Source organism: Podarcis muralis, chromosome 1, assembly GCF_964188315.1.
Source record: "Podarcis muralis chromosome 1, rPodMur119.hap1.1, whole genome shotgun sequence".
In the NCBI taxonomy this organism is placed as follows: Eukaryota; Metazoa; Chordata; class Lepidosauria; order Squamata; family Lacertidae; genus Podarcis; species Podarcis muralis.
In genome coordinates, this window is record NC_135655.1 from 62,785,572 (window position 1) to 62,807,654 (window position 22,083).

The following is a 22,083-nucleotide window of genomic DNA, read 5'->3' on the forward strand; positions in this document are numbered from 1 at the left end:
AATATTTCTCTTTCACACTGAAACCATCTCACTGCCTCTTCTGTATGATTCAGCTACCCTCACCAAAAAATATATAGAAAAAGGTGAGACAAAAGGTTGAGAACAAAGAATATTAAGCTGAACCTGTGTTACATTAGCCCAGGCATAGGCAAACTCGGCCCTTTAGATGTTTTGGGACTACAACTCCCATCATCCCTAGCTAACAGGACCAGTCATCAGGAATGATGGGAGTTGTAGTCCCAAAAACATCTAAAGGGCCGAGTTTGCCTATGCCTGTATTAGACTATAACTATTTTTATTCATTACAATATCGGTAAAGATCAGGTGCCATTTTGCCTAAACAGTGGCACCCCATTAATGGAACCCCCTGTTACTGGAGGTATAATTGGCCCCTCAGAATTGTCTTTAGGTGCCTTTGTAAACTTTTAAAACTTGGGCTACATATGTTTGAATCTTTGAGATTGCTTCCGCTGTTACTTTATCTTAATGTTAAATTTTATAGTATTTTAATATTCCTCCTTTTTATGGTATGGGTTTGTATTATCTTGTATGCCATCCTGCAGTCTTTAGATGAAGGGTGGGCCAGAAATAAATTAATAAAAATAAATGAGTAGAGGAATATTCATTGGTCAGCGTTGCTCTGTTGGAAGTGCTTACTTCCTGGAAAGCACATGGCCAAAGTATTCAAATAGCTTTATTGAACTACTACTCTAGCCCTGTACAGATAATAGACTTAACCCTGGTTTGTTTTCCTTAAAGCTGGCTTACATCATGTCTAAATGCCTAAACCAGGATGTGAAGCTGATGGCTAACCATGTGTGGGCTTGCATTGCCATGGAATCTGTGTTTGGATGAAGGTGTGGTTTAGAAATTTTCTAAATAAATAGATAAAATAGGCTGTTTCCCCAGCTCTCCAGCCTCTTTCTTTGCAGGGGTTTTTCCAATATATAGTCTCTGGGACCAGAGATCAGAAATTTCTAGTGTTCAGGCAGTAACTTTAGGTTAGTGCTAAGGTTGGTTATATATTAAAAGGTCCTTTTACGCTGCTACATTTATTACCATGGAACGACACAGAAATGCCTTTAGTCTCAATTGTTCCATGTTGAATGATGGTGAAATGATCAACCAGGATTTGCTTACTTGGAACATTATCCAGCTCTGTTAAAATCATTAGAAGTTTCACCAATGACATGTAGACTATGTGCAGTAAGGTTGCTTGTGTTAATTTTTTTGATGATCAGAGACAACTGGAAATTGCGTGAAATTGGTCATAGCCTTCCCCACTATGATGAGGTGTATTTCTTCTTTCTTAACCATAGTCATTATTTCTTAAATTTACATCCAAATCTGCATCATGTTTTTTGGCAATGTGTAAATGGTGAGTCTAATTCCATTACATCACAGCAGCTGAGCCAATTGCTGCCAAAGGATTCCCCATAAATAAGTGACATGTTTGTGTTATGTACCATATTAGATTTCAAGGAGAGTTGAACTTTCATGTACAGTGAAATATGTAATTGATATAGACATCTTCTTTTTTGCCAGGGGGCGGAGTTTGCAGTAGGTCCCAAATGCTAAAAGCGGGACCTAGTCAATGTTACACAACATAAAGAGATTTCAGCTGTAGTCACCAGGACTCTGCCTCTCCCATTATTGGTGCTATACCTTTCTTGAACTCAGGACAACCCCATGTTCGCCTGTCCAGCTCCAACTGTGGAGCTTGAAAGAATGGCAGGGACTTGCTGGTTTGGTCCTCTGTAACTGAGTCATTCTAGGTTCCTTGGCAATACGCTTGTAAAAAAACAAAACCACCCCTGTATTGCCCCCAACTTTGAGCTAGAGCATTGGAGTGTGGGTTGGAGATCACTACCTATTTAAACTGAAAAGGTAAAAAGTTTAATGTGTGTTTGTTTTATCACCAGACATAAACAGAATTATAAACGAAAGATAAGGTTTTCAGATACAGAAAGACCACAAAATCTTCTGCCAAGGTGCTTTTGAGAAAGCTTTCCTGTAATCCTAAGTACACAAATACCAAATTATCCTTTGTTTGCACAAGTTCTTATCCGTTGAAGGTGTGCACAAATCTACAGATGTCACTCCTGGCTACAGTGTGATGGAAAAGAATTTTGCCGTACATTGTTAGTTTCAACTGAAAGGAAGAGACATCTTTATTGCCACGGTGTAGTTTTTGAATTTGTGGTTGAAAATGTTTCCTGTGTTGTTTGTATAATTATATTCCGGAATATCACTTTCACAAAGCGGTTTATCCCACAAGGTGGGACTCTTTCAGGAAATCAGGCTGGTGTTTTCAATTGATAGGAGTGGTTTGTTTGTTTGTTTGTTTGTTTGTTTGTTTGTTTGTTTTAATTGACAACATCAAGTACCATTTAAAAACATCCATCAAAATGAGTATTGCAGTCCTCAGTATTCCAAATATTCAGCAGCCAAAAACGTATACCAGGGTGGGTGGGTGGTCGATTTCTCTGTCTCTTGCTCTGAACAATCAATGCAGAAATGGGAAAATGGCGGCCCTCCATAGAATACCTGCACAAATATTGCCACTGAAGCAATGGGACATATCTCCCTTCATTCCCGGTACCCCGCCTCCAATTTGACTCTGGGGGATCAAGAGAAATCCTCAGAACAGTGCATGGGACAGGGAAGGGAGAACCTCTGTCTGGCAAGCTGATATTCTAGTGCAGATGGAACACTTGGAAGAGTGTGATGTTGAATTCTACCCATAGCTTTTAATTGATTGATTTCTCGCTGCCCCCCCCCCCAAGTTTCTTACAAATATTATCAGAATTAAATTGAGTTTGAATAATTGTTGGGGAAATTTGCTCAAATAATTGGCTTATCGTTTATTAACTGATAGTTTCTTAACTAATTATTAAGCTCTTAATAATTGGAATGATTCTAAATAATGTGACAAAGCACTTAAAATACAATTTAACATAAGCCTACTTAAGTGCGCGGCAGAGTATGTCGAATCAATTTTATATAATTTAGATATGTTTTTAATCAATAGATTTGTGAATTATATAAAGATATACAGTATTTCTTTCTGACTTCAAGGTGACTAAGTCTAGTGATGACTAACATGCCCCTCAAGGTGGTTTTGCTCATTAGTTTGTAATGCCAAGCTCAGTTTGCAGACTTTTGCCTGCTAATTTGAAGTTTATGAAACTGCATTTGAAAGACTAATTGGAAGCATGCAATTTACCTTTTAAATTTTGTGTGAGGAGCAAGCAGAGTTGTAAAACTGTCTTGCAAATGGACTGTAATTGCTGTGCATTTTTAATTATGTTAGGTGTGAAGTTGATTATCTGCAATATTAAAACTCGCTAAACACCTGTACACAGTAGGGCGATATAGCTCTTTCTATGTATATTCACAATTTTTAACTTATAATCACCTGAAGTGGTAGAATAAATATATATATATAAGTCCTACTGTTTTATTGGGTATAACTTAAAGAACGGGAGTCCACTTTCCAAGTAATTTTTATGTAAGGAATCCTAGTTGTAGTGAGATGCCAAATTGCTTACAATTTTCTACAGGTTTAGTTTGATCTTACACTTAATGTGCCTTGAAAGCACAGAATCCAGCTTAACTAAATAGTGAACCTGCTTATTATCAGGACATTTTAAGAACTGTAAATGACACATGACTTTGTGCAAATGAGAGGGTTTCTGAAGAGGAGATTTCACCTCTTGCGCTCTTCCCAAGATCCTCCTTGGCTACTGTAAGCCAAGCCATTATTTAGCTCACAGTATGCAAAGCACCTGAGCTCATGATTTTCCTGGTTACAGTCTGTGGTTTGTCTGGAGAGCAACCATGACAGTGGCTGCAGATGACACGTTAACCATGGTTTAGTTTACAAGCAGGAATAAAATGCCTGCAATCTGTCTGGAAGCCTATTTACTAGCCTGTTCTTGCTAAACTATTCTTTGGCTTTGTGTTATATGAAAACCAGCTCATTGTGTGCCTAACACATAATGTAGATTGCTGGGATCATCTGGGTATTTCCCATTGCAGCCTTAAAGGATAAATGACACTTGTTTGGGAAACACCATATACTGTCCAAGAAACTTGTATGTTACAGAAATCCAGATACTACTTCTATGACATGGAAGTGGACCATGGGAAACTGTTGTCGCTTAATCAGAATTCACATTTCTCTTTAGAGGCAAACAGGATTTTCATTCATGCAGAGAAATGGAAGAAAGTTAAGTTATTTCAGCAAGTCTATAACCCATCAGTTCTCAACCATTATGTTGATCTCTTCCTATTCTACGTGGAACACTACATTGTAAGAGGTTTTTTAAAATTCTCTCTGTGTATATTATTTATTGATTTATTTTATGGCTGTGTTACTGTCATACTTGGCCTTGGAAATGGATGAAAGCGGTGAAGAACATGTTGAACTTCAGATGGTTGCATGCTCTTGTTTGAGTGGGTCTAGAAACATATATTGCCATTCTGGCTTAACTGAACTTTTGGATCACATTTCATTTTACTTGGCTGCATTGGGGGACTTTAAGTGGATAAAAAAGCATGCTGTTTGCATAAATAAACTTTATTACATGTCTGAAATATGGTTGGCAGTTTCACATTTTATCTTTTGAAATCTTTGCAGGAAATTATGGCGTTCCCACAATGGGAAAGTATAGCTGGCTAATTCCGAAATGGATATTTTAAACCTTTTTTCTCCACGGAAGCGTGAAATGATTTCCAAACTCAACAAAACACAATAATAGTTGATATGTTTGGAACAATAGACCTCTCCAACACTTTCTAGTAAACACTTACTATTCAAATTTTAGTTTTGTAGTTTTTCTGCTTCACTGTTTCCATTGCTGTAACCCACTTTGCACATTTTAATCCAGAAAAATGGAATAAAGGTCAGTTATTGCAGCAATTCTGAAGCACAATTCTGAAACACAACCATCTCCTCTATGTATGTTTGTGCACACACAGAAATAGACGTGTATATTAAGCACAGTCAACTTGAATTTTCGATTTCACATATTTTAAATTTCTCAAAATAGAACTCATTTGCTAAAGATACTCCTTCTGAAGAAGAAACTGAGATCCTGCAGAGGTTCTCATTGGAGGCTGGCAATTCTTTTCTATTCCCCCTCTAGTTCATCCGCACATCTCCCTCCACACTGTTCCCAGTCCTCTGGAGCAGCTTTTCAGGCAGGCACAGAAGGAAGGAGGAGTTTAAATACCTCCCCACTCCACTTCTTCCATGAACCAAATCCCACTCATGGGAGTTCTGGACTGTGTTTTCATGGTTCAGTTTTACTGCTGTTTGCTTTATCAGATTCGTTTTTAGTTTTGGCTGTTGCATATATTTTATCTTTGTAAGCCACCTTGAATCTGCTTGTATCGTAGAATGTGATAAATTCCAAAATTCTCTACTATGAAATAACAGGATTAATATGCATTCTGAATTCATCTTGTACTTCATAAAATTAATAAAGGAACAGCTGCAATAAGTAAAAACAATTGCTGCCATATATGGATGAGGAACTGTAGGCCTTGTGCATTTACCAACTGTCTTAAGAAGATAATACAAGTCAATGGCAACTTTGTTCAGACGCATAACTGTGAATCTTCCAAAACAGCATTTCATCTACCTTGGGAAAGGTGGCTTATAAATCTATACAAATAAAAATAAGCATTGTTGGAATGCAAAGCAATAAAGGTTTCAGGTTGAATCTGACAGCATTTGTGTGCTTGTGCATGAGCAGTTTACTTCTTCCTTGCAGCCTCTTGCACACTCCTTAAATCTAATTAAGCAAATATGAGGGATGCATAGAGGGCTGTTGGGGGGGGAGGGGAGAGGAAGAGGAAGAAGTCCCGTTTGGTTGTGCAACGTTGACTTCCACTTTACATTCTGAGAATTCAATCCCCCTTTTATATAAGGAATCTATAGAGTTCAAGTTTATACTGGCTCAATTAGAGTCCATAGCTGTAAGCTGATAAAAGTGTTTGTCTGGGCATAAGTAATTGTTCATGGACCAAGTGATTACTTAGGCTATAAAACACCAGAGTGGCTGCTTGTATCAGCAGGCGATAAACATTCTCTTGTGATGTCATGAGACAAAATTATAACTTTGTTTTTTCTTTTTACTTCTAAGCCTTACGATCTGGTTATTTTCCAAACACAGTGAAATTCTGTTCTGCTGTCCGGACTGTACTTAAGCAAAACCAACAAAGAGTCTTGTGACTGTTTGAAAATCTGTTGCAGCTTGTTGTTGTTGGCATCTGTCTGCATATAGTTCCTCGCCTACACGCACTGTATCATAGGACATTGTGGAGGGATTACTTGGATATGAATTAACCTGTGGATTGTGTTGCTTCATCATCATGGTATTAAAACAGGAAAACATACTTTGCGTTTGTATGTTCATGTTCATGTACATTGTTTAAAAACTTTAATAATTACATTTGAGGGGGAGGGACAACTGCCCTTTAAGGGAGGTTAGGCCGAGCGATTGTGTGTGGAGGTTGTAAATTGCTTGGAGTGCAGTTCGATTTTATATTTACCTGGGATTAAGCCCAAGTAAGCTTGGTGGGGCTTGCTTTTGATCAGACATGTATAGAATTGTGCTGATCTTTATGGTAGAACATAGATTTGAATCCAGTAGGCATACCATACCAGGTCGAAGTGTGACACGCCAAAAGCTTCACCAAACTGGCTGTTGGATATAAAGTTCAGATTTTATGAACACGGAATTAAATAATGGATTGATTATGCAAGAAAACGAACAAATTTTACTATTTGAGAACTGGGAGGTTGTATAATTTAAGAAGATTTGATTTTAAGTTAAAGATAAAGTCTGTTGCAGGTGGGAGGTTGGGGAGCCTGAAAATCCTATATTAAGAAAAGCTCAGGCAAACCCTGACGATCCTTGAAGATGAGTAATATGGCATCTCCATGGACCTCAGCCATACTGAAAAGATTCCCATTAAATAAGGAGGCCTAATAAATATCTCAGGATTACTTCTTGAGTGTGAGTGATGTCATGTTTGGAGTTCTGCTGCTGGGAAAATGCTGATAAAAGAGGGACTTTATTTTTCTACGCAAGGGCTGACAAATTAGATGGTGTAAAATTAGCATCAAATGTTCCTTTGTGTTGCTCTGAGGTGCTGTCACAGAAACCCTGGAGTACCAGGCCTTTGCACTGAGAAGATTCTGATATGGAAAGTGAAACAGGACTCATCCCATTTGCCTTTCTTAAAATAGCTCAGTTTATTTGTTTTAAATGAAGGGTCGGCACAAGTAACTTCTAAGCATGTATTGTAAGGAGAATAAGGACGTGCACGATATTACCTTTGGAGATCTTTTAGAACTCTTTCAGGGTTTGGTTCTGTGTCTAATATTGCATCCTATTCTTTCCAAATACGCAACTACAAATGAGTGAGAATTTTCTTCTGGGATGATTTTGTTGTTGTTGTTTAGTTGTTTAGTCGTGTCCGACTCTTTGTGTCCCCATGGACCAGAGCACGCCAGGCACTCCTGTCTTCCACTGCCTCCCGCAGTTTGGTCAAACTCATGCTGGTAGCTTCGAGAACACTGTCCAACCATCTCGTCCTTTGTCGTCCCCTTCTCCTTGTGCCCTCCATCTTTCACAACATCAGGGTCTTTTCCAGGGAGTCTTCTCTTCTCATCAGGTGGCCAAAGCTTATTCTTACCCTTACCTTATTCTTGCAGGTAATGATGGAGGGCTGAAAGAATTAGATGTGTTTATACTACTGGAAATATTGATAAAATAGAACAATACAGGTAGTAAACTTACACCTAACTGTGCCGTGTTGTTCATCTCTCACACTCGCTTACATTCTTCGTTTTTAAAACTGGTACTCCCAAAACAATGAGTGGACAGTATCCAACAAAGTTACTATAAGAACTTCAGGCTGCTCGATAGAACTTCCCTTCCCTCTTCCTTAATAAATAGAGTCGAGAATGTAAATTGTGGCTGAAGCATACCTGAAGTTAAAAAAAAAATCCACATAATTCAAAATAGTGTGTTGATATGCACTTAATTTCAAACATGTTTGATAAATGACTGTTAGAAACTGCTGACTACTGTCTCAAATGGCAAGCTCAGGGAAGTTTGGGGAGCTGCTAAGCAGTGTCACATGTGGTCACTTACGGTTCTCAGTCCTAACTTCACCCAAGCTAGCTGCTGGTTCTGGCATAACTTGTGTTTCTAGTTTCTATTCTCCTTGGTCATGACTCCTGATGTTTTTCTCCAATTCTGTCTTTTGGTTTATGCTCTGTTCCTAATTGCTCTTCATTTCTGACTCCTGGCTTGTTCTCTAGCTCTGCCTTCTTCATTAGCTTCTGATTCATTATTCTTCAATCCTGACTGTAGTTTCTGGTTTATTCAGACTATTGCTGACAGTTCATAATTTGATGTGATTTTCCTCAGAGACTATTTCAAAACAAGTCACCAAAATTATATTGAGAACAACCCTTTTTTGTTTCATGTATTTTAATTTTTTGAAAACCACTGCTCAATTGTGAATATTTTTTATAAGTTATTCCCATTGCTGTATTTGGAAAAACATGTGGCATGCCATCATTATTTAATATACATTGTATGCGTGCTATATTATAGGGTTTTACACAGATTAATTTTTCATTGGACAGTTAGTTTGTGGATTTAATTTTTTCCAGTAGGTAGTATGCTGGTAGTTGTGTTATAATCATATACTGGTGAGAAATTTGAGCTTCAACAGTAATAAATTAATCTGGGGTAAGAAATTAAAATAAGATTAATTTCCCTATGAGCTTGAAATACTCTCCATTTTGTAAAACCGACCTCACATAAATATAAATCACAATAACTTCATGTTCTTTAATTATGTATTGGTGTATTGTACCTGCATCCTAAATGAGAATATGAGCATCTCGAATTTCAGTGTATCAGAGGTCATTAAATCCTCTCTTCCTCAGAAGCATTGTATTTCTAATTACTGAAAAATGTAGTATATATGTAGTGTTCACTTCATAGTAGCTTTTCTCCTCTCGAGAGACATGGTTGCCTCAGTTTAAATCTGCACACACATTTCTGAAATGTACAATAACAAAAACATGTGTTGGGAAAACTAGAAGAAAAAACAAGGTAGTAGTTATGTTTCGATGGTCCTGCCAAGTTAGGTTTTCTGTGGTAGTCTTGTTTTGTGGACATCAAATGTTAACTGATTTTTGCAGGTGTTCCTTTTTAATTGTTATTTGAAGCGTGGTATGTAGTTGTTTTGAGTTAAACATATTTTTTTGTGCATTTTATTTTCCCAGTGCAACATCTTGTGTTTGACAAGGTGCTGAGTAATCTGAGCAATTTGCTTTTGCCTCCAACGCACCCACTAAATGTATTGTACTGCTGTAAAGCAGGGTAGCTGTGCAGATGCTAATACAGCAATCAACCACATTGCATGTTAGCGCAGGCAGATTTATATGTGATCTTCTCCCCTTCATGCTATTGTAGGGTTAATCGTGCTGGGCTTCTGAACCAGCCAACTGTGTTTAGCGACCCCAGTTCAGGGCTTCCCCAGACAGAAGTGGAAGACAGGCTCTGCTTTCACCAGATATAAGAGGGAGCCTCTTGTCTGCTTCAAGAGACTGTTGGTCTCTTTGATCAGCATCTGGGCCTATTCGTTTGCCTGTTTTTATATATTCTGCACCTTATCAGTGTCTAGGCACCCTGTCAGAGAAGCAGGAAGGGAGGCAGAAAGAATTCTGTGTGGGAGCGGCTTGTTGCTTCATGGGACGAGATGAAGTGCTTCTGCGTGTAAGACGCTGAAATTCAGTGCGAGTTGTTTGAACTAAGAAAGCTGTTGATGACTTCTTTGGTGGTGGTGTAGAACTGCCTCTAACAGGCCATTGTTCCGACCCATCTCAACTATTTCAAAAACCCATTAGGACAATACTTTTATAAGGCCAATCAAAATGTCACTAAATAGCTTTTGAGATACCCAGAGCTCTTCATGAGGCTAGATGGTTAAACACATGCGCACCAGGATGGAGAGAGAGAGAGAGAGAGAGAAATTTGCAGATGATGAAGCTCTTGTAGCCTGCATCTGGCTACAGGCTGAAGATGGACTGTGTAACAGACATTCAAATCAGGCTCTGTTAGGAGCTGTGCTGGTCGTGCCTATGGCTGCTGAGAACAGGGAACCAAATGATGGTTGATATCCCATATGTGAAAATAAAAAACCCAGTTGTTATCCAAGTTTGTCTGCATCCTAAGGAAAAACATGCAGTTTGGAGTGAGCCTGACTTTTACTGTTAGATTTGAGCTTGCCTGTACATTTTCACTGTATTGGGTACATTTTCACTGTATTGATGCAACAAACCTCTTCTTGTGCAATGGAACTTTCCCCTGCAGAGCAGATTTGGGGGGGAGGAGAAGAAGAGGACGTCTTGCTGGAAGACTCCCCAATTCCCGAAAAACATGGCTAAAAATAAAAATGATATTTTCATGCTAAAATCTTCCATTCTATCCATATTTAAAGTTATTCAAGTTTACCCGATTAATTAACCAAATGTCTGGTGGCTAATAAGATAAAATGCCCTACTGTAGACCTGGGGTACAACCCTAACCTCTCTTGCCATGCAGTAAATCCCATTGAAGTCAACAGGTCTTACTTCTGCATAGACATAGAATTGCATTACGAGTACACTTTATTCAACTGTGTGCATGTGCAGAATAGGTAGTAGGGGTGAGAGGGAACCATGTGGCCAAGAGGAAGAGGAGTAAACCATAATTGTCAAGTCCCGCCCACTGCTATGATTGCTGTGAAATGTGTTTTTTTGAGGTCATCGCAATGGAAGATCACACACGGTGTGAATACAGTGTTGAAACCAACTAACTAAAAAATCTGGGAAACTCTTGCAACAAGGTTGTGTCTGAATACACCACTATTCTGCAGTGAGCTATGTATTTTACTCATGTATAATGCTTAGAATTTGTTGTTGTTGTTGTTGATGTTGTTATTTAATTAATTATACCCCACCCAACTAGCTGGGTTTCCCCAGCCACTCTGGGCGGCTTCCAACAGGAGATTAAAAATACATTAAAACATCAGTCATTTAAAAAAAACAACTTCCCTACATTTATTAGTATTGTTCAGCCTGAGATCAGTGCTATTTATTTAAGAGTCTCCATTTCTACCAATTGCTTTTTGCTTTTACAAAAGCAAAATCCTTGAATCTGGGTAGCTTGCCTGATTATTTCCACAATCTTGCTCAATGTAAATCACTTGAGTCTTAGCTTGAAGTTATTGTTAATTTAGCATCTTCCTGCCTTGTGTCCTCCTATGCCCTCTTCGCTGTGAATTACCATGATGATATGATGTGGGGTAGAAAGCAGAGGCTATTTGTGTTGCTCTGCAGCAGAGCTATCTGCATTTCTGAAGTGGTACCATTGGAATTTGGGAATAGACAACCAATCTTTGTTGTCAGATTAAATTTGTTTGCATTAATGGGGTCAAATTACCCAAGCCAGAGGAGTGGGGATATCTGTGTGCACCACAGGCTGTCTTAGAATTTTCTGAAGCACCTATTCCCACTTTTTATAATATTAGTTAATGCGTTATTAAAGTAGTTTTTAACAGTGGAGTGCATAAAGACATGACAGCAGCGATGAAACTGCTGTGGAAGTGTTCTCCTTCCCTTGCTGTAACAGTTTTCAAAACCTAAAAAACAAAGAGGACACGCCCCTTTAGAAAGAATAGCAACGATAAAACATGTCTAAATATATAAATAACTCTAAATATAGGGCACAAGGGGAAGGGGACGACAGAGGATAAGATGGTTGGACAGTGTTCTCGAAGCTACTAACATGAGTTTGACCGAACTGCGGGAGGCAGTGGAAGGCAGGAGTGCCTGGCGTGCTCTGGTCCATGGGGTCACGAAGAGTCAGACACGACTAAATAACAAAATATATGTTTAAGCAGATAACTATTCCAAGCAGTGGATAAAAAAGGTAAAGGTACCCCTGCCCGTACGGGCCAGTCTTGACAGACTCTGGGGTTGTGCGCCCATCTCACTCAAGAGGCCGAGGGCCAGCGCTGTCCACAGACACTTCCGGGTCACGTGGCCAGCGTGACAAAGCTGCATCTGGCGAGCCAGCGCAGCACACGGAAACGCCGTTTACCTTCCCGCCAGTAAGCGGTCCCTATTTATCTACTTGCACCCGAAGGTGCTTTCGAACTGCTAGGTTGGCAGGCACTGGGACCGAAAGACGGGAGCGCACCCCGCCGCGGGGATTCGAACCGCCGACCTTTCGATCGGCAAGCCCTAGGCGCTGAGGCTTTTACCCACAGCGCCACCCGCGTCCCTAAGCAGTGGATAAACAGAAGCAAAGTGCACAACTCACTTGAAGCCCAATGTCTGGGGCACAATGTTTGCTCTAGCAGAGGTAGTCAACCTTTTTATACCTACCACCCACTAATGCATCATTCTTGAAGGTAAAATTTCCCTACTGCCCACCAGTGCTCGATGGAAGGAGGATTCAGCTTGTGCTGTAGAATCCCCTACTGCCCACCGATAATCCTGAAACGCCCACTGGTGGGCGGTAGGGACCAGGTTGACAACCCCTGCATGCAGGTTAGTATAGCAGCAAAGGTATAGAGAAGCAGAACACATCCTGGTGCTTCAGGTACATCTGCACGCAACCTCAAAATGCTGCTTGAGAAGCAGCATATAGAAATGAGAACCCGATCCTTGCTGATGCTGCAATCCTATGCCCACTTATCTGGAGGAAGCTGTATTGAACTCCATGTAATATATAGTCATATATAGAACTTCACTGTGAAAAGGTTTAAAACATGCTAATCATCTGTGTGCCCCTTGTCAAAATGTATTATTTTGTAGTCATTAAGTGTTGCTGTGTTTGATGCAATCAACCCATCAACAATTTTTTCCTAGATTTATTATTTATGGAAAGAAAGAGAACTGTTGTGTTTAATAATCTCTGAGAATAAGCATAGCATTCCGAGTTTGCTTATTCCTGGGACAGTGACAGCACTAGATTGTCCCATGCTATTGTTTGGTTTTCTCATAGATAGATGGTGGCAATCTGTTGCAGGTATAAAGGTATAATGCCTGAGATCGTATATTTGTAGCAGTGTTTCGTTTGTGCTGGTCAAATTCTTCTACAAATACTGTTTATACAAAATTACTACTGTGCAATGGCTTAAACTGGGTCTCTTTTAAATTTCCCCCATATATTCAAGCTAGTTCACTTTGCATTACATGTCACAACTACTAACATAATAATCTAATCTGCTCCCCTGCTACTTTAATTTGGATCATAACATACAGTGGTACCTCGGGTTACATACGCTTCAGATTACATATGCTTCAGGTTACAGACTCCGCTAACCCAAAAATAGTACCTCAGGTTAAGAACTTTGCTTCAGGATGAGAACAGAAATCGGGCGGCAGCAGTGCCGCAGCAGCAGGAGGCCCCATTAGCTAAAGTGGTGCTTCAGGTTAAGAACAGATCTCCGGAACGAATTAAGTATGTAACCAGAGGTACCACTGTAGTTGAATCAATAGCCTGACTGTAATCTGATGATTTCATTCAGTTTTGGCCAAAAACCTTTTCTAAATATTTTGAAAAGATAATTCATGCTTTGAACAATGTGTATTAAATTATCATCCTAATTACTGTGCTTGTAGCTGACTTATGACAATATTGCTTTAAAATGCAGATTAAAGAAGAACATATATTGGTTCTAGTCTGTTTTTTCGTTTGTTGTATTTATCGTTCAACAGAGAGCCTACTATTTACAATCACGATTTGAGTGTTCCAAAGCAATACATTATCATAGGCTGATGAGATTTATGCCATGATAGCTTTGTGTATGTTGTACTCGGCTGAGTTGTAAATTGAGTCCAAGCTTGAACTTGAGTTGACAGGAAAAAGACTCCATGTGTGTGTCAGACGAAAAGTGATACTGCTTCCATTAGTCTCCTTTAAATAGATTGATTGTTGCCATAATAAGCCATTCTGCAGTTGACACTGATATTTTGGATTGCTCCCTGAAATTAAACTGGTGTAAGCAATTTTGTTAATTTTTGGGTGCAGAATAGCAAAACAACCTGCAGAGAACAGCAGGAACAAATCAATTAAGGTTTTCGTCAAAAAGAGATCATTATAGAATAGTTCTTTTTAAATAAAACTGCACATCATGACATGTTAATTTAAGGGTATGTTTGTTGATTATTTCTGCTGCATTCTCTTTGCAATATGCTGCAGTCAACTGTAAAAGTGGCTAATGATGGATAGAAAATGAGGGCAATTCATTAATAGGACGGGGATGACTTTTTGACTATTGCGTTGTATAATTCTGTAGCACCTTTTCAATTATTTAGACTTAAATTTTATCTTACAGGTTTTGTTACCGTATTCTGGGGTATGTTGTTGCTCAGGACCACTATTAGTGTAAGGATGTCTTCTCATCTGACTTGGGCTTCTTCTACCTTTTCAGAATGTTAGGTCAGATTTTAATGCCCTCTCACATGTTTTCCATGAGGTATTGGGATTATGAAGCTCCTGTTAGAACAAAGTAATTAGTTACAAAGAGAAGGTGGTAGATTGTTGTCTGTGATGGTGGGCTTTTGGGGGTGTTTGGGTTTTTTTGCCTGTATCTCAGGTAACAAAATATGATGAGCTTCTTTAAGATGGAGAAGTGTTTGTGAATAGGGCCAGATCTAGGTATTTGTGAGCCCTTCCTGCCCACCCCTCCCTTGAACTTGCTCCTCACATTACACTCCTCCCTCTTCGGATCTTACTTTAGAACTACTCCACTTACCAGATGAAACGACAGACTTCAGACTTGTGGGATCTACTTTGGGTTTGTTTGTTTGTTTGTTTGTTTTACTAGGGTCTTGAAATCCACCAAGCAGAATCTGTTGAAAAGATCATATTCTTACAATTAGTGAAATTTAATCCCAAGATTTATTTATTTTTCGTATCAGCACTTGATATGGGTTCATAATCCTCCCACACACAATTTCCCCTCTGGTTACCCCAACCTTTCTTCATTCAGCAATGTAATTTGGGATCTGGGAGGAAAGGGAGTTGTAGGTTCATTGCTACTCTTGTTAAGCAGCTGGGAGTCAGAAATCTTTGGTGATGTTCTGAAAGGCACCCAGAGATCTACCAGTTGTCCAGAGCTACCTTATGCTCAACTCTGACTTAACATGTAAAGAGTGTGTGTGTGTGTGTGTTTCTTTTTGAAATCTAACTTTAACTAAGATGTGCATTCTGTTTTCCTGGGTGAGAGGAGCACATTGCAAGCAAGCATTCAAAGAAATATATAGAAATTACATTGCAAATTACTGATAAGAATCATAAAATTGTAGAGTTGTAGTAAGAGTTAAAGAATAAATATAGTCCAGAGACCTTGTAATCCTGGTTTATCTTCATGTGCCTGTGTGGTGCTGCTTCGTCTGTGGAGCTACGCCCACTCCCACCCCCCTTCAAGTTAGTGATGTTTTCCGTACATTTTTACAGCATGGAAGTCCCTTGTATTTGGCAGGTACCTTTCTTGCTTCAGCCTTCTGCTTGCAGTGGTTGATGTTTGGAGATGTGGGTCCAAGCATAGAAGGCTCTGTCTTAGAGACAGATGATTGAACAAATCTCTCATACTAGTATTTCAAAATTGTGGGAGTTTGCAGTCAATACAGCTAGCAAACATGAGGCTGCTTAGTTAGTGCATGAAGCGTTAAGGACCACAGTGCTGAATTGCTAGAAGGACTCAGTTAAGTCATGCCCCCTCTTCTTCTGGAGAGTAAGTGAATCTTCTCTCACCCCCCCCCCCCCCTTGCATCATGTAACCATCGTGTTCCTGAGCTTACAGCACATGTTTGGAACTATATTCTGTATTTTCTACCCAACAATATTCTCCCTGTGTTTCTCCTTGCAGCTGCATGGAATAATGCATGTATCAGACCTGTGAATCTGTAAGTAAAGCGTTCTAACTTTATTAGCAGTATGTGGTCTGTTCCTTAAAAGGGGGGTAGAAAGAAGTGGGATAAGAAAAGTCTAACAACCTATATTCCTGTTACAGATAGGTAGCCGTGTTGGTCTGCCATAGTCAAAACAAAAAAAATTCCTTCCAGTAGCACCTTAAAGACCAACTAAGTTAGTTCTTGGTATGAGCTTTCGTGTGCATGTGTATCTGAAGAAGTGTGCATGCACACGAAAGCTCATACCAAGAACTAACTTAGTTGGTCTTTAAGGTGCTACTGGAAGGAATTTTTTTTTGTTTTAACCTATATTCCTAACACTGTACTGCTGCACAAGTTGTGATTTGATTTTTGAGAGTTTAATATCAGCTACTGGAAATCTCCCCCTGCAGGAGAGTGTGCAAAGCCCACTCTCCTGCAGGGAATCCAGGGAATCCTCTCTTTTTGAATCCAGGCCATTTCTTTTTGTTGTTCACCCACACGTGGGTCCACGGTGATTCATATATTTAATTCCCCACAAAAATGCATTGTAACCGCTTCATAATTAGTTTCACTTCCATGATCACATTTTTGTACAGCAAGTTTCCCGCACTTTCTGGATCTGATGAGGTTGACTTTATAAATGTGATGATCTTTTAGAGAATGAGTGTAGTAGAAATATATTTTACTCACAATTGGGCTGTGGGGATGGAGCAGAACTACAGGTTCTTTAGAATTTTGTTCCCTTTTATTTCTAATGTAACAGATGTTGTGCGAGAGAATGGAGACCTTCTTTTAAAAAAGAAAAAAAGCTCAAGCTGGATTTAACCAAAAGCCATAAATATGAAGCCAATTTGATGTGTGTATGTGGAGATTCCCATGGCAGACAGATTTGTTGGGCACATCAAACAATGTCGTTTCTAGCTTTTTATATTTCACTTGTCAATCTGTCTAGATCACATAAACTGATAACTAAGTAAGTGTGTGTGTGTGTGTGTGTGTGTGTGTGTGTGTATTGGCCATATAAAATGATATATGAGTTGTGACTACATAGAATGAGAAAGCCACAACAAGTCATGGCTCTCAGTGCACCGTCAGTCATGAAAAACGTAGACTACTTCAATCTTTTAATTTTCATGTACTTAGAGTTTATGGTCTAAAGCTGACTAAAAACAAGTTTGTTGCAGCAAGAGGCGATTTCTGCTGTGAAGAAGTAGGGTTTTGAACAGTAAGACTAAATAGTAAGACCAAACATTTGCAGAGTTTAGATAGGATGACTCATCCTAGTAACACCAATGATCTTTGTAAAATGGAGGGAAAATGAAATATATAGCATTGCATTGATTTGTTTGGTTTGTCTTTATAGCTTTTCCCTTCCTGCGGATTTTCTCCTTACATAAGTATATAGCATAGATAAATGCAAGAAGAATGAGTTCTTTGTAGGCAGCTGCCCAACAGTGTCTGACAATGAGATGGAAAATGTTTGGTCTGACTTCTGACCTGGTCTGAGAACCAGGCTGATTACCTATACCAGGAAATGGACCCTGTTGCCTGGCTTTTGACCATCATAGCTTCCTGCACTGCTTGGAGGAGCTGTTTTGTGCTACTCAACATCTGCATAAAACTGCTATAAGTGGTTGCTCAGAGATTTGGAATATGGACACTATGGTGGCATTGAGATGTAGTGGGAGATTTTCTGAAAGGGGGCTTTAGATCATTAATGGTGGGTTAGGGTAAACATCCCAAAGCACATAAGGTCATGAGAACTTGGAGTGGGTAATATTCTTATTCCTTGTGGAGGATAATAGGATTGTGCCTGCAGTTTGCTCCTAGAGTTGCCTGTGCTCCTGCAGACTCAGGTGGCCCATAACCAGAAGGGCCTTTACCAGTTTGGGTTGATATGACAGCGGCACCATATTCTGAGAAATGCTGTTCTGACCACGGGCATATGTATGCTGGTATTACTATAATGAGCTGAACGTGGGGCTGTATTTGAAGACTATTCAAAATCTGCTGGTACAGCTACTAAATGTGAGATACATTATGCCTCTTGAAATAACTGCATTGGATCACAGCTTTAAAGATACCAAACCGGAACTCCTGCTGTTCTTAATTCTGACAGATCCTCTAAACAAACTTTCCATCAGTACTTCAGACCCTTGGGATCTTTTGCTGGGTTCTCAAAAGTATTGTGCTTGTAGTGGGGGAGCCCCTGACACTGATTAGCTGCTATGGAGCGGCGGCAAAGCATGTTTATTTGCAATTGTCTGGGATTCAGACCAAACGCATGTACAGCCCAAGGACTTGGAAGATATCCAGAGATGGACAGAAACTTAAGGAACAGGAAGACCAGGGATAAAGGCTCACAAGGATGGTGCATAATAATTAGTGGAGTAAGAGAAGAATTTGAAGAAATGGTTAGGTGGTAAAGGAGGCTTGAGAAAATTGAAATAAGGGAAGTAAGTCAATACAGGTGGTTGAAGGAAGTGGCACAATGTAGGTACCTGAAAGGTGGGAGGGAACAGGTGGTGACATGGAGCTGAAGAAAGGAGGAGTCAAGTAGGAATGGGGCGAACCTTCCAAGTTGTACACATCAAGGATAGGGAGGGCAAATTGGTAATCACTCTGGAATCCGGGGGTGGGGGTGGTTATATATAGTTAAAAATGGATTACATTGTTTACTAATAGCAATGCATAAACGATAAGAAAATATGAATGACTCATCCCCATCCACCACTGATTATGTATCATGGTGCCAATTAACTGTTGCTAGTGAAATAGCAATTTCTGTCACAGTTCATTCATTATGTTACTTTTGCTCACTCTTTGTCTCTTTTTCCTTCTCTTGGCTTCTCTCCTTGGTTGCTTCTCCCCTCTTCAATCTTCAGCCTTTCCTCACTGCATGTACTTCTTCAGCTACTCTGTTGCATTAACTCCCCACCATTTTCCTCCTCTTTCTTACTATATCCATATATTATGTTTCTCTCTTCACAAATCTAGCACTATTACACCTTGCTGGGGTAGGCATTACACTGGGACTGTGCATTATTGACAGGAGGGAACTGAGCAGGCAAGGGAGGTTTGATGAGCTGGAAACCCATGTTATGTGGGTGTGAGATGCCAGAAGGGATAGGCTTACCCTGAGAGAGCTTTTGTTGTCACTGCAGTATTGTGAGCTGTAATCCTAATGGGGCAGTGAATGTCAAGAACTTGTGTATATATGTAGGTGAGTTTCCTATTGATTGGAACCAGCCAGCCATTTATTGGACTGCAGGTGTCTAGGCTATGAAATATTATACCATTAATATATATTGTGATCAATAGGTTTGTAAACATTTGCACCCACACACATTTTGTTGGATCCAGAGTTGTGTGGACTAGTTGAAAATGGAAGAGGAGCAAACACGTTTCACTGGTTTCCCCTATGCTCCCCATTCACCTGTTCTAGAGGATTGGGAGACCCCTTGAAACAGTGGGAGGGTGTAGTAGGAACTTTGGGTGAGCTGATAGTCAAGATAGTCTCCCCTCTCTGTCTGCCTGCAGGAAATTCTGCTGGATCCAGTTCTCTTCCATGAATGGAGAAGACTTTCCATTCAAAGAACAGCAGGTCTGGATCATACCCTTTGCATTTTGCGAGGTGGAAAAGCAAAGGCCCCAAAGCGATGACAGAGAAATATAAGCTTCTCAGGCGGCATCTTGTAATGTGTGATCAATGAAAGGAAGTGGGCAAAGCAATCCTAATGAGAGGGCTGGAGAGACATGGAGCAATATCAGAAGTCCTACTGGTTCTTGCTAGCAAGGCAGAAGGTCTGTGAGGTTTTATTTCACTATTCCATCTCCAGGCTGGCATAGGTGAAAGGTTGAAACATTGTGGGGCTTTAGGATCCAGTGCATTCAATACCTCTGGCACCTTGTGGCCCACCTAGCTACATTCATTCTGGGGGCCTTTCCGCTGCTTACTACCAGCAATAGCTTAGAACAAGCTGGGACCTCCACTGCAGTGGTGCCCTCCCAAGCCCAGTGGCTCTCCTTTCCACCAGCAGTGAGTGTGGCACACAAGAGCCTAACTCCACTCCCCATCCATCCATCCATCCACATCCAGGGTGTGTGTAGGACTGTAGCCTAAGCCATCATTGCAGACCTCACCGAAAAGGAAAATTAAAAAATCTTACTACACTGTAGGAACAAAAGTCATTAATAAGAATGATTATCTAAAGATCAGTTTTAATACTCTTGCATTGTGCGATTTATGCTTTTATTCAGTACAGCCAGAGATCTAATGGAACAAAATATTTTTCCGTATTTTTTTCTATCTAATCTTGTTAAAAGGTGGAAAAAATAGTGACAAGAATACATTAATTCTAGAAAAGTAAATATTGAGACATACTGTTGAAAAACATGACAAAGTGATTTAAACCAGTAATATAATTTCAAAGTGAAGATCATTATCTCTTCTTTAAATGCAAACTTAAGGTGATGGACTTCCATAGATGTATCACTAAATTTGGGGTGGGGGGAAGCAGCATTGGAATGCTTTATTTTTCTGTGGCTATCATGAGAAACTTGAATACTTTCAAAAATGTACAGTCACAAACTGATTATAAAATTCCTATGAGAAACTGTACCAGGGCATCATAACTTAACTATAGAAGTGTGACTCATTGCAGGAAGTGGTCGTATAATAATCTTTTCTGGTATTTACAGGACCATGGGGATAAAATGTCATCTAGTTGTACAGAATTATCCCCCCCCTCCAAAAAAAGGGGGAAAAACGGGGGGGGGGGCAGGCAAGGTGTGTGAAGTATGCCCAAACTAATGATCTGTTTTTTGTGCTCTTGAACGTTGAATGAATTCTGTAATGGCCTATTCAGAGCGCTCTGATTTTTACTTTGTTGGAATTGTTTATAGTTGCCACTTAGGCAATACATAGAAACTCCCACCCATCTTGGGCTCCTTTTCCCATTACTGTAGCTAGCTATAGAATACTGTTCCTCTGGGCTTTCCTGAAATCCAAGTTACATATTTAACTTTAAGGTAAAGGTAAAGGTACCCCTGCCCATACGGGCCAGTCTTGCCAGACTCTAGGGTTGTGCGCTCATCTCACTCTATAGGCTGGGAGCCAGCGCTGTCCGCAGACACTTCCGGGTCACGTGGCCAGCGTGACATCGCTGCTCTGGCGAGCCAGAGCCGCACACGGAAACGCTGTTTACCTTCCCGCTAGTAAGCAGTCCCTATTTATCTACTTGCACCCGGGGGTGCTTTCGAACTGCTAGGTTGGCAGGCGCTGGGACCGAACAACGGGAGCGCACCCCGCCCCGGGGATTCGAACCGCCGACCTTTTGATCGGCAAACCCTAGGCGCTGAGGCTTTTACCCACAGCGCCACCCGCGTCCCATATTTAACTTTAGAAACCTTCAATTAAGAACAGACAAAGTTATATTTCTTTTCCAATCTTAGTGCTAAGCAGCGGAAAGATAATGCCTGCCTGTTTAAGAGTAAAAGGCAGCATTTCCACTTGCCCCTGCTCTGAAGCAGGGGTGTGGAGAAACGCTGTCTTTGCTTTTCACAGATCATAATGTTCAAAGTAAAAAGGCAGTGTTCCCACCCACCTTCACCTCCGGGCTCGAGTGGGAAGGGCTGGTTGTATGTATGCATGTGCACCTGTGTTTACGTATGTTTGTGTGTGACAGGGTATGCATGTGTGTGTGATTGAGTGCTGTGGGCCTGGTTGTCTCGTGTGTGTGTCCTGTATGTGTGAGGTCACTACGTGTAATGTATACATAGCATATGTGTACATGCACACATACATCCACCACATCTACCACTGACCTGTAGCCTCAAAGGTATACCTGACCATCTTTAGGGTCAAAAGAGTTTAGCCACCCTTGCTCTGGGGAGATGTGCCTGTTCTTAAGCTTCACGTACTAGGGGCTCCTGCCCCTCCTCTCATGCCACCCTCACCTCTTTGCCACCCCCTCCTTTAAAGGTAAAGGGACCCCTGACTGTTAGGTCCAGTCGTGGGGTTGCGGCACTCATCTTGCTTTATTGGCTGAGGGAGCCGGCGTACAGCTTCCGGGTCATGTGGCCAGCATGAGTAAGCC

At 40.4% G+C, this 22,083-nt stretch overlaps 1 protein-coding gene across 8 annotated transcripts in view; it reads left to right on the forward strand.

Moving 5' to 3' along the window:
- The window catches only part of METTL15 (methyltransferase 15, mitochondrial 12S rRNA N4-cytidine), a 98,525-nt gene that overhangs the window by 22,415 nt on the left and 54,027 nt on the right, over window positions 1-22,083 (forward strand). Inside the window, exon 2 of one of the 8 annotated variants that reach the window (XM_077929840.1) lies at window positions 15,961-15,997. The exons of 6 other annotated variants lie outside the window; for them this stretch is intronic. In XM_077929840.1, coding sequence (XP_077785966.1) covers window positions 15,977-15,997 — 21 coding nt within the window. In that variant the 5' untranslated portion in view covers window positions 15,961-15,976. Of the gene's footprint in view, window positions 1-15,960; window positions 15,998-19,585; window positions 19,790-22,083 lie in introns of those variants that run through there. One more of the 8 variants, XM_077929833.1, reaches the window with a different exon arrangement.